The following is a 13,323-nucleotide window of genomic DNA, read 5'->3' as shown; positions in this document are numbered from 1 at the left end:
CAGAGCTGGGCTTACAGCAGGGTCAGTCTGAGACGGGGTTATGAACCAAGAGCTCTGAAGTCTGTGTGGCAGCTCCCCTGCATCCCACTAATGGTGCTGAGTTGAAGCTGCTCATGCACCACCCCTGGGAGCGAACCAGCCCATAGCTACAGAGGTGCCAGGAGCTTTAGCAGACAGAGTACAGTGGGAAGCTGTTGGGAAGGAGGACTCATCTTCCAGCCTTGTTCTCTGAAAATGTGCTGGACACATGAAATCAGATATAAGGAGAAAAAAAAATCATCTGCAGGCCCATGAAGGTGTGGTGCTAGGGGAAGAAGAAACTGCCTCTTTCAAAATTTCTTGGTTGGTTGCAACTGAATTTGCAAGAATTGGATGAAAAGCAAAACCAGGAAGTTGTGACAGCTGTGCACCACCAGCACAAAACTACCAGGAGACCTTGTGGCTTTAGTCAGCTTCAAGTACCAGGTTTCTCTAGTTGCAACTCTGCCCTCTGGAAACATAAATAACATTTCATTATCTTTATACATTTGAGTTAAAAAGAAAAGTGCCAAAAGCAAAACCTGCAAAGGAGCAGAGACTCAGCTCACTGGGGGCAAGCTGGGAGTGCTGGTTTCTTGTAAGCAAACAAAAGGGAGAGGGCTCAGGTCAAAACGTGTCCTAGTGAAGTCTGGCTGTGCTGCAGTCTCCTACCACAGTGTCATCTGGAGATGCATTGCAGAGAAGCTCATTTTTCTCCCAGTCTTGCCCAGCACCACCCCTATATTCAAAGCCACATAAGGGACAGTGCAGAAAACCTGCCTTCCCCAGGAGTGGTGGTGGGAGCTGCTCACACCTTTGAGTACCAGACAAGGGAAGAGGTTTGACTCCTCGGGATTCCCCAGCCTTCCATCCCCACACGGACGTCTCTGTGCCATACCTTCCCTGCCCATCCCGCACAGATCACACAGCTCGCGTCTCCGCTTCTATCTTCTGCTCTCCATGTAGGTTTTCCAGTTCTTGGACCTGGGCCACGTTCTGTCTGATAGCAATCTCTGGGCCTCCTCCATACAGTGTGCTTAAATAAATCCATGTCTCCTCTGAAATCTGCCCATAATCAGCACCTGAAAGGGACAACAGCAATAATGAGATGTGCAGCTGCTGGAGGGACAGGTTGGTGCACCACAACATGAGGATGTCACACCAGCAAGGTGGTCATGCAGGAGGTGCCAACAGAGAACTGAGTGGCTCACGCAAGGCAATCAGTGCAGAACTGTCATCCTCTGCAACACCATTCTGCTCTGTGACCACCTCACTATGGACAGACAGATCCAGTGGAACATTCTCCTGCACCTTCTAGGAGCACTACACGACAGCAAGCACAAGTCTTACCCTGCTTAACTTGCACGTGGCCGCCTGCTTTTGTGAGGGCAATCTTGCTGTTGTCGATGGGCCCGGGAGGCTCTGTAAGAGGAGAGCAAATATATCAAAAACCATTCTGCTCTCCATGTTGCCACCAGATTCAGCTTAAGCTCATTTCCTGAGCTAATTCTCTTGTTGCTGCCCTGCCCTCGAGGACCTGCAGGCAGTCTGAGTGGTGGGTGTCTGAACTCCCATCAGGCAGGTGCAGTGCTCACTGCAGAGGTGCACCCAGCAAACATGCTTGTTTCCTTTCTACCTCTCACCCGACAGACTTGAGAGGTCTCTGTCTTCTTACCGTTATCCTTCCCCTTGACAAAGGCTTCCCACTCACGGAACCACTGCATGCTGATACAGTAGATGACACTTGGAGACTCCTCTGCCTGGAACGCCTTGTTCAGCTGGGAGAGCAGAGGAGAACAGAGATATGCAGGAAGGATTTAGTCACTCCTGAAACCCTCCATTAGCTGTAAGGCAGACTTGCCATTCTTCAGAAGAACCCCTTTGTAATTCCACCACCTTCCTCACAACCTGTTCCAACTCACTAGAGCAGGCAGGAGACTGGGATGGTTCCAAACTGCGTGCCTGCACGCAGCCACACACAGCACTACTGTGTTCCAGCTGCCCTCCCCATGCTGTTAGCATTGGGGAACCCCAAGGTCAATCTCCTGGCCATGTGGTAGATCATGTTCTGGAAAACAGGGGAAGAGTTTTCCACTGCCTGTGACAGGTCTCCATTTCCCACCTTCCCCCTTTGCCATTACTTCCAGCTGCTTCCCATACGAACCTTGATGAAGGTGTCGATTTCAATCCTCCTGCGTTTGGCAAGCGCTTCAATCTCCACTTGGCAAATGGAGCAGACGTACAGATGGTTCACAGCAGGGCCACCCCCAAACCTGAGCACAGGAAGAGAGGGAGGGGAATGGAGAACTGCAGGAGAATGGAAATGTCTCCCCAGCCCTGAGTTCTACAGAGATGGATTTTGATATTACTCCAGATGCTGGTGAAGAAGGAGCAACTGCAGCCGCGTTCTGAGTGGAGAGCACTCAACACAGTGAGGGTCACAACATCGCTCTGGGACAATGCATTGGTAGAGTTCATTTTGGTTTAGGAGGCTCCCCCAGATACAAGCCTTTTCCAGTCCACACCAAGTACTGCCTACCTTTCCCTGGGAAGGGATTATGTCTTGGTCACTGCCCAAGGTGTGAAACAAAAACCAAAACTTACTGGGAGGAAGAATGAAGTGGCCATATTCACCTGTTGTAGAGATACTCCCACACGTTCTGGGGCAAAATCACAACCAGGTCATCGATGTAGTGGTATTTATTAGGGGGGATCCCTGTGGAGGAAAGGGAGAGTTAACCAGGGAACTCATTAGTGCTGGGTGGAGACACTAATGAAAAAAGGCAAATCTTCCTTGCTGAAAACTCCCTGGTTCCAGAATCTGCTTCCTCTGCTAATGGAAGTCAATCAAGAGTTCATTAATTGTGGAGGTTTCTCAATTCACAGCCTCAATTTCTAATCAAGTATTTTATTTCCAATTGGTGATTTATAAACACGAGGACTCCCCACCATGACAGATGAAGCAGTGGAGCAGTAAAACATGGCATCAGCTCTCTCCAGTAGCGTCTGCTCCATTCTCCAAACAAACACTGAAAGCCAACCTTGCTGACAGGGTCACAGATAGATGCTGCCTTATCTGCTTTCTACAGGTTTGTTTTTAAAAACAAACAGAGAACTGAAAACTGTTGTTCCCCAGCATTACACATCCCTCCAGACCTCTGGTCAGCAGGACAATGGGGTCACTGTCTCATCCCTCCCTGAGCAGGCTGGAGTTTCTGCCACAGAAGCGGATCCTACTGCAGCGTACCCTGTACCAGGAGCTTTTTTTCTGAAGCATAAAGGTGTAGCTGAGAGTTGCTACTCAGGTCCAGCAGCTCTGCCTTACCTCCATGAGAGCACAGAAAGGTGTGATTGGTGATGGGACCTGGCTCAGCAAAGGTGTTGAATTTATTGAGCCACTCTCGAGAGATGTAGAACTGCAGTAAACTGTGCTCCTTCATGCTGGCAAGGGACACAACTTTCTGACGCTCTCGCACAGCCTCTTCACTGCTTTTCCTTAAGTGGGGAAAGGAAAACAAAATTAGTGAGTCCTGAACACTTAGTTTTCCAAAAGCATTTCCAGGTATTCTGCAACCAGCAAGGGACTGCTGTGTCCAGGGCACAGCTCACCTGTAGAACAAGACATAGGCTTCTGCGTTCTGTACCACGGTCTCGTGGACTTCAGTGACATACTGGTCATCAAACTCGTACCACTGGCCATTGATCACGTTCTGGCAGTAGGCAATGTAATGCCCACCTGTAACAGAGAAAACACAGCACTGTTGCAGACAGAATTCAGGCCAGGGATAACGTCAGCAGCACAAACAGGATTAGCTGCTGGCAGAGAATGGAGAGAGAGCCAAAAAAGGCATAATTCCGGTTCAGACAAGCTTTGCAGCAACAGGGGAGTCTGGCACCGTCACCCTAATTTGCCTTCCTTGGAAAGGGCCTCTCAGGGGGGCTGACCACGGGGAAAGGGTTTGAGCCAACCCAGTGGTGAGGCTGAAATAGCTGCCGGGGATCTGTCAGAAGCTGCTGGGTTCCCTTTTCAAAGGGCAGAGGCTGAGCAAGCCTGGGAATAGAGACCTTACACTGCACTTCACTTCACTGCACTTCAGAGGTGCTGGCTGGTCCTGGACATGCTTCTGCCTTGCTCATCCTCATCTCATTCCTGTACTCACAGAAGAAGGACTTACTGCCTGCTGTGCCATGGTGACAGATGACTGACAGGAGATCATAGGTGGTGATCTGGGAGACACACTCCTTGGCTAGGAAAGGTCGCAGATCCAGCCCTTCCAAGGGGAAGGAGACATGACTGTTGATCTTGAAGGAATACATCACCTCGTGCCGGAACCGTTTCAAGTGGATGCAAAGAATCTAAAAGACCAAGGACAGAGAAGAACAAAGCACAGTTTTGCCATGGGTATTCAAAAAACTTGTAGACATGGCACTTCAGGACATGGTTTAGTGGGTATGGTGGTGCTGGGTTGATGGCTGGACTTGATGATCTTGGAGGTCTTTTCCAGCCTTAATGATTCTATGATAAAACAGCACATCTCTGCATCCCATCTCTGCAAGAGCTCTTTGCCTGTTAGTCATGAATCTGGCTGGCTCATCAGCTTAGAATGGGGAAGTCTCTTCTGGTCTACATACAGGACTTTGCCACCAAAACAAACTGCTATTTCTGTTCTACTTCCTTACCTCCTCAGTGGCTGCTAGAAGAAAACTAGGAAGCAAGGTGCTTTTACTCACCTCTGGTAGCCGCAGGACTTTGCAATACTTTACTCCATTCCGCAGTCTGAGGGAGAAAAAGAAACTAAGTGAGAAATCTCTAAAGCAAAGGGATGCCAAAAGGCAAGGCTGGGTCTGGCTCGCTTTGAAATCCAAGACAAATCCTCAATTCCAGCAGCAACAAATTCAGGCTCTTTGCAGCATCCTTCCTAAATGAGGCATGGCATGAGCAGTTTGTCGTGCCTCTTCTGTCCAAGACAACAGCTCCATTACTGCCAAGCCACACCCCTGTTCACAGCCTCCTTCCTTTCTTTTCCCCCCAAAACTGGCACTTTCCCTATCTGCCATCAGTGACCTCTCAAGACCTAAACTCTAGGATAAGGCCAGGCAGATTTTACATGTCACTCAGCAGGAGAAATATCCAGGCAGAGGGCACAGCAAAACATTTGACAGCAATACAGAGAAATAAAGTTCCAGAAATACAACACGATACAGATGAAGCAAACTTACTTTTTACACCGTTCACAACTGTACATGTTGTCCCCTGTAAACAGAGAGAAGAAACCATCACGCTGTTACTCAGAGCACACAATGCTGATACAGCTACACCTCCATCCAGTGCAGAGAAACCAAGGTGAGCAACCTCTTGGGGAAGCCAGGGTCAGAAGAGCTCAAAACAAACACTCCTCTCAATAAGTGCAGGCAAGAAGAGAATGCAGTCAATTAGCACTAGAAACATGTGCAACTGCCCACCAAAACAAGTGAATACAGGAAACTGAGTCCCCTAGAGCTTAAGAAGTCAATGGAGAAAGTGAAGAAACTAAAGCAGCTAAGGAGGCACAGCACTCACAACCAATCTGCTCCTCACTGAGGACACTCTCACCTGGATTTCCCCCCCCTGAAGTGGAAAGACTCACTTCTGCTCAGAGATACTGAACTGTCAGCTTGTGGTACTGCCAGTCTCTAAGTGAAATACTGAAGCAGGATTTCCAGATTTAATCCGGCTCCAATATGCATGTGAAACACTCCTCCATGTGGTTTTGTTTCATGCTGTCAGACCCCACTAAAGACAACTCACCCTTCAATTCATCTGCTGCAAAAAAGGCAGCAAGGCAATCCTCCAGTGTCACAACAGGACCCCAAAACCAGCTAGGGATACAGGACACCACAAATCTGCAGAAGAGAGGGGATTAAGAGAAAGGGCTGTACACAAAATAACTGGACACTTTGGTGTACAAAACCCCAAATGGATGATGATGGGTTTCCTTCTAGCTGTAAATCCTAAGCTCATCACACATCCCAGAGGAGCAGGGACAGCATGATTTTTCTCAGCTGATGTTCCTACTGTGATTGCTCAAACTGGTAATTATTTGGAAAACTACACCAGGAATTAATTTGCTCTGGAGGACAAGACTGAGCTAAAGGCTGAAGTAAATGAGGGACTATCAGCTGCACAAGAGATCTTGGGTGTCTGACAGAACTAGAGGAACAGTAGGAACTGGTTTACATGAAAAGGCTCCAAGACCCATGAGGTACCACATACTGTTGTCCAAGGAATGTGGTTACAATTGACATGCTGCTGTGAACACCACTGGTTAGGGACAGCTGCCTTCCAGCACTGCAGGACAAACTCCAGGAAGAAGAGGTCCTGCATAGGGAACACACCTCCGGATATACTCCATGATGAAAGCAATCCAGCCTTGGGAGGCATAGTTGTCCCCACATGTCCCTGTCTTAGCTGGCACATTTTGGTAGATGGCAGAGTGCAGCTTGGCCAAGTCCTCCTTCCCTGGGATTGGGAGTGACAGGTCCTGGAACGTCTCCACTGTTGTAGAAACCTGGAAATATCCAAGAGGGAGAGGTCTGGGTTTCCTGTGCATGTAATGGAGCTGGGACCTGACCTTCATCACCTTTTTCACTGCTTGGAATTTGTCTAAGCTAGAAACCTGAGCTGACAGTAAAAGCAACTTGCTCTGGCTAATTATTCTTCACTGCTGTCAAGAGGATGACTCTTGTCATGGTTTTTGTAGCACTGGAATCAGTTTTATAACGTGAATGTGATATTGCTAGGCCACCTGAGTAACACGGATAAGCAAAGAGACCCCTACAGAGAAATACGACTTCTTGGCATGGCAGGTTTCTCACACCTACCCCATCATCCACCTATCATCATTTTACCAGGCCTGCTGCGTCCCACAGTGAATAAGAGCAGCACCTCAGAGATCTACAAGCTAGGAGACCATGCTCTTTGACTGACAGCTACCAGGAGACTCACTCTGTCGCAGGTGAGGCACTGCACCAGGCTGAGAATGGAGCCGTCGAAGATGTCAGAAATCACACTGCGGTAACGAAGCTCTTTCTTCTTTTTCCCAGAGGCCTGCATCTGGGCTGAAAGACAGACAAGGAAGCCCCATCATGTAGCAACTCCTTCCCAGTCTCCTGTCTCAGTAGAGTCACGCAGCCATACAAGAACACAGGACAGGCGCTGTCGTGGACCTTCAGACGCCAATTGCATGCCAGTGAGGCAGAGGAGCCTGCTGTAAAATGAAGAAGGCTGCTGCTTTGTGTGGTACAAGAAAGGGGGAGGCAGCCAACTGAACCAACACAAACGTGCCAGCTGTCAACAGGCAGAAATTGTCTTACTTGGTTTAGAAGCCTGGCCCTGCTGCAGAGAGCCTCTGCTTTCCTGAGGTCTTGTAACATTCTGCTCTAAGCTTTACACTTGACTTCCTCTCCTGCGTACTTTGTGGGTTTTCTTTCCCCTCTGACATTTACCACGTGTTCCCCAGGTGTCCTGCACTGCAGAGGACTCTCCACAGCAGGGACTGGCCAAACACACAGTTTTGTTTAATAACAAACCCTCTTCCCCACAAACACGTGCAAAGAGACAGAGTGCTTTTTATCCAACTGGGACATCTGTAGCTGTGCTGACCTCAGCCAAGGGGCTGGGACACAGCTGAGGCAAGAATGCCTCCAGTGAGCAGCTGCAGGGACAGCGGGACAAGCACATGCCATTGTGTTTGCAGACTACGCAGTGCTGAGGGATTTCGATTTGCAATTTGCTTGGGATGAAGAGACCAGTTTGATAACAACAGAAGCCACGCTCTACTCTGAAGCCTAACAATGTTCCCAGCACTGGGCTGACATCTGCAGCCTTAATTCTATTATTGTGAGTCCAAAAAGTCCGAGAGGCAGGAAGTGCTCCCTCAGTAACAGCACCTTACAGTTCCTTGGCCCATGTGCTATGAAAGTCAAGTCTGGCAGACAAACGTTTGCACATCTCCACGCTCCCCTAAAGGGACACAGTTTGTACCTGGGACTTCATAGCCATTTTAATAATAACAAACACAGCATGCAGATGCAGACATGGAAATCACTTCAGGCTCCAATCTAAGAGCATACCAGAACATCTGTTGAGCCCAGAGTTGGACTTTACCTGCAGTTTTACTGTAGTCTTTGCTTAGAAAGCACTGATGTCCAGGGGAATCAGCACTTCTTACAACCATTAGTAAGAATCATGATGGATTCCTTCTCTCTTCATTAAGTGAACCCCTCCTCCTCTACACACTCCCCCCTTTGCCTCCCAGAATACACTCTATGCTCTACCTTTCTTGAGTACGTAGGAAGGTCCAAGCCTGGCAGGACTGGAGCGAGGAGGACTGCTCGAGAGCTTGGAGTGCATTTCATGATGGACTGGACTGCAGGGGCGTGAGGAGCAGCGCACGTAAGCATCATTGTCAGGTTCTGTTTGGGGAAAATGGGGAGGGAGAAAAGCAGAGGTGAAAACTCCAGTTATGAAAGGCGACCCTGCTGCAGTCAGTGTCAGCCCAGCTCTGCATCCACCACTGAATCCTTTCCAGTATGACCCAGTTCAGTGTCTGTTAACTGTCCTGCTTGCACAGGTTGGCAGATACCGCTCCCTCAGTGCGGGGATAATAGCGCATACAGAGCCACACTGAACAGCTAATAATTACGTATGAAAAAAACCCCAACCAGTCATTCCTTCCATGCTTATGACTAATTAGGTTTTACAGCTTGCTCCTCTATCCCTAATCCACATAAACAGCATTGCTGTCTTCAGTGCCAGATGGCAGAGTAAGACTCTTTCTTACATAAAAAAGTGTTGAAAGATCGGATATTTTCAGTTGGAGGTGACTCCACACCTACGTCTTAGTTGCTGCTCTTTTCTTTTCCCTAAGACACAGAAATGTACAAACTGCGCCTCTCCCTTTTCTCTCCACAAAGTCCACAGTCCAACATTAACAAATACCTCTTCCACACCTTTCCTACAGCTAATATTTCCCCAGGCCAGCCTGTCAGATAAAGCAATGTACACATACAAACCCCTTTTCTTAACTTAGGAAAGGCATAAACACCATGTCTGCAGGGTTGGCAGGAGCAGCCATCGCTGCCGTCAGGACACAGTCTTTTCACAGCTCCACAGCACTCCAGCCTGGCTAAGCCTGGCTCGTGTCTTACGTTTCCTTACAGAAGCAATTTTGCAAAAAGGCAGAACTCCTGCCAGGGACAGTGAGGAAAATCTTGGATGCAAAATTTCTTGAAACCCACAGAAGGAACATTACACGTTGTTTGCCACTGCACTACAACATTGTCCCTGGCAGGATGATAACGCGTCTTCTCACAAATAACACGACTGGAAGAGGTTTATACCTGGTGTCCTACACGGGCTGGCAGTACAGGGAGCTGGCAGCATCTCAGGTGAGGCTCTACCATCAACTGGCATCATAGTAGTATCGACATCTGCATCTTCATCCACCTGCTCGGAGTTGCTGCGCCGATGGCCACAGGAGAACTTTCTGTCCTTCATCTTCTCTTTCTCGGAGATCCCTCTCCCCGCTTCATCCTGGATCAACAACTCTGTCTCTGCCAGGGAGCTGCTCCCCACACTCCCTGTGGTCCGGCTTTGGCCATCCCCTTCACCCCTGTCACTGCTTGAGTCACAGGAGAGGAACTCATCCTCCGAAGGACTTCGGTCACCCTCTCGCTTGTCATCCTGGTCACTGGTATCCAAATCCCTCGTCTCTGCAACAATTGGTTCCTTCAGTTCTTCGTGAAGCTGATCCATCAGGCACCGCAGGAACTCCTGAGTGTCCTGAAAACCAGGAGTAATTCCATGTTAATATCCATCCAGAAACGGGGCAACTGAGAGGGCAAAAGAGGAGACAGCTCCATTCACAGCCTCTTTCAATGCTGCCCACAAAGGTTAGCCTCCTCTGCAACACAAGGAGACCCCACTAAAGCATAGAGTACTGTGGAGATGTACCAAGAAGTACATGTCTGCTACATAAATATTTTTAACTCCTAAATGATAAAAGCCCCAATTTTTATCTGAACATCTTCAGTTGAAAGACACCGAAAAGCAAGAGAGCAGCTGCAGCATGCAAACCATGAGCTCATTCATCAAGGGTTTACCACTGATAAGAGGCGAGAGACAAGGAGAAACCTAATGAAGACAGCAGGCCTTAAAGAACAGACTTTTACCCACAAAACAAATGTCATTAACACTGATTTCTGCCCATGGCAATCCCTCTCTTAAATAGGGAAGATTAAAATCTTTAATAAATAGGGAATGGAACCAGAAACCACAGACTATACAGTCAAGGTGCAAGCTCCTACGTTCGTAATTCCTGGTAAAAGAGCTGATACATTGGCTTCAAAGGACCTGCTGGAAAGCTACTTGGTATTTTGACAACTCCAGAAAGTTAATTATGATGTTTCTGTTATTTTATGGAAGTTTGGCATTTAGCCTGCCCTGTCTTCTTTTCAGCTTTATCTCTTTACAGCTGAGAGTTTTCCAATCCAATGTACTTCACATCAAAGATAAATATAGAAGTTGCTTCATTAATCGTTATTTTTATCCTCTCTTTTGACTTCCTGTCAGTATCACAGTTTAGATGTACTGTCACTTCTTTTGTAAATTTCCTAATCAAACATAGTTTGACATTTACATCTTATTCTAAAGAATAAACACAAGAGATACACTGATAAAAACTTCAAAGAAAAAAAGATACTATCTTTAAATAAGATTTACTTTGCTGTAATTCCCCAGAAAAAAGAATATAGAACATTCATATCTTTAACTTTTTAGTAACAACCACCACTGCAGGAAGAAAAATCCCACCATCTGTAGAATAACAGCATGTTTGGGTTGGGGCCTCACCTGCTGTGCATAGCCTCGGAACATGGGGTTGACCAGTTTAATTCCATGGGACAGGCTGCTTGGAACAACGTAACTGGGGCTGGTTAGATATGGGGGATAAAACAGAAAAAGAAATTAGTCTGCTTATCAGGCCTGGAGCCAGTTTGTCTAATAAGCCACAGAACAGGGTGTGGTAACTAGTTAAAAGAGGACAAAAGATAATTATGCACCTGCAAAGCCTGGGCATATGGTTCTCTATTAGCTGTATGACATACAAATTAAGAGACAGAAAACATCTCACAGTCATTTCAGTCTGTCCTTACAGAGAGCCTGCTCCCTGGAGCACATGTAACTTAAAGCTGGGTCCACACTTTGAGTTGTCTCAAGTGATTCTTTCCAGAGCAGGGTTTTGCCATTAATTTCTTTTGATTCTGCAGCATCATGTCTGTCTCAAAATTTGGGTGGACTAGCAACACAGTAAATGAGTTAAATCAAAACCAATATTAAAATGACAACATATTGCTTCAAAGTCTCCAGTCTTCTCTTGCAGAAAGACACAGCTGACTTTTGCTCTGTATCTTACCTATCCTTTCTTAACAACATGAAACAAACATGCAATGCCATTTAAACTCTAGTTTGACTTTTTTCCAATTGATTGCACAGAGCAAACATCTTCAGATTTTAGCAGAGCTGTGTTATTTTACAGTGTGCTTTGAACTGCTCTAGAATTTGAACCAATAACAAATATTTCCCAAAACATCACCTGCATTCTCCACTTTCTTTGGTAAAAATCTCTGTATCCCTTTTCCCATCCAAATCATCATCCTCTGTGCTATTCAAGAGCACTGCAAGTGCTGGTCAGTCCAGGCAAACTACTCAGAAATGGATAAGAGTATTCCCTTATTCCACCATTTTTACTTCATTGCCAACAGGAAAGCTGTATTTTAAAAAAAACCTCTTCCTTTTTAATGTTATAGCATCAAGAATGTATTATTTTGATCACTGTCATCAATATGCCCATTTTATCATGGGCAACAGGTTATGGGATCTCCTAGATGTGGGGGAATCCTTGCATACCCATCTACGCTGGGTTTGACTGCCTTGGATGATGCACTTCTGCCTGAAGATCAAATTTCCTCTTTGCTGATGATGCCAGACTTCAAAACTAACATAAGCACGAAACCTGTCCAGATGAGATTAGGCAGTGACCGCTCACCGTTTCTTATGCCAAACCTCAGACACCAACTTCTGGTAACTTTTGCACAGTGCTGGTTTCTTATCTGTACGGACCAGTCCACCACATTCCAGAAAAAACTGTGTGAGAGGTGGGCTGCAAGGAGAAAAGAGAAGAATTCAGTGCATAGAAATTTCTCCTCTGCTTCTACTGAAGGGTTTCTCAAAACTTAAATGCATGCCTTTTCAAAAGCAAGCTTTTTTAAATCAAGGGAATAAGTGATTCCAGGTTCAGGCTTGACTCCTAACTTGAAACAAATGAAAAAGGCTGATCCAAATCTGTTCCCAGTACAGACAAGAGATTCTGGAATTAGTTATCAGCAGGATGGCCAGAGAATATTTTAGGTTATAGGTTGTTCGGATTATGTCACTGGTGAGAATAAAGAAATGTGACAGGCCTTCCAGTGCGATAAATACTCTTCTGTCTCAATAGAAATGATGAAGTTTCACTTCCAGCACTCATCTAAAGCTACAGGTTGGCTATTCACTCAGTTTCCTACTGTAAAACTTCTGTTGCCCTAAACAAACACTATTTTTTTCAGCATCTAGCCTGGCTGATTTCTCTTTGCAAGACTCATGAAGAGCTCAGATCTCAGAGGTGCCACTTTGGATATTTAGTGAAGTCTAGTAAAGACTTTACTGAAAGGCCCTAATGCCTACCAGTTAGAGAGAGCCTGAAGTGCTGCATTCATGTAGCAGGAGTTCCCAAGATTTTTCATTCCAGTAAGGCCTAAAGCACAAACAAGAGAGGTATAAAACACTTTCCAGAAGTGCTGCTTTCTACATTCCTCCCCAAAGGAGAGGGAATTCAGCTCTTTCTAGGCAGTCTCCACACTCTGCTCCTAGGAACCTCTCAGTGCAGGTCCCACAGATTGCAGAGTTACCCTCACAGCCCTTTCATCAACTTAATGCAGAGTTACCTCTTGGTTTCAAATCATCATCCTCTGACTCAGATTCGCCTTCATCAGCCACTGCAATTGGAACGGCTTTCAAAGGGTGAGCAGGCAGTGGAGAATCCTAGGACAGAGACAGAGAAATGAGCATCAGCAAAAGGCCTGCTTGAAAAGATGAGTTGTGAGAGAGATGATCTTACACATAAATCCAACCAGCCTTTAGAAAAACCACACTGGTGAGAGAAGAACCAGTTGCACTGTCTACCCTTCTCACTAATGCAAGGAGGAAGTGGAAATAGTACCATTCCT

General features: G+C 46.6%; 1 protein-coding gene across 1 annotated transcript in view; it reads right to left on the bottom strand.

Moving 5' to 3' along the window:
- Positions 1 to 939: 939 nt before the first annotated feature.
- The window catches only part of USP20 (ubiquitin specific peptidase 20), a 14,323-nt gene continuing 1,939 nt past the window's right edge, over positions 940 to 13,323 (bottom strand). Inside the window, 19 exon segments of the mRNA XM_010175283.1 lie at positions 940 to 1,100; positions 1,369 to 1,440; positions 1,694 to 1,796; positions 2,183 to 2,291; positions 2,653 to 2,734; positions 3,344 to 3,513; positions 3,628 to 3,754; positions 4,194 to 4,374; positions 4,750 to 4,795; positions 5,239 to 5,272; positions 5,807 to 5,901; positions 6,394 to 6,566; positions 7,004 to 7,105; positions 8,321 to 8,472; positions 9,400 to 9,841; positions 10,910 to 10,988; positions 12,105 to 12,218; positions 12,782 to 12,851; positions 13,042 to 13,138. Coding sequence (XP_010173585.1) covers positions 940 to 1,100; positions 1,369 to 1,440; positions 1,694 to 1,796; positions 2,183 to 2,291; positions 2,653 to 2,734; positions 3,344 to 3,513; positions 3,628 to 3,754; positions 4,194 to 4,374; positions 4,750 to 4,795; positions 5,239 to 5,272; positions 5,807 to 5,901; positions 6,394 to 6,566; positions 7,004 to 7,105; positions 8,321 to 8,472; positions 9,400 to 9,841; positions 10,910 to 10,988; positions 12,105 to 12,218; positions 12,782 to 12,851; positions 13,042 to 13,138 — 2,409 coding nt within the window.

The sequence above is a fragment of the Antrostomus carolinensis genome, unplaced genomic scaffold (assembly GCF_000700745.2).
Source record: "Antrostomus carolinensis isolate BGI_N321 unplaced genomic scaffold, ASM70074v2 scaffold3029, whole genome shotgun sequence".
NCBI lineage: Eukaryota > Metazoa > Chordata > Aves > Caprimulgiformes > Caprimulgidae > Antrostomus > Antrostomus carolinensis.
Note: the sequence above shows the minus strand (reverse complement) of the source record. Positions and strands in the feature narration are given on the sequence as shown.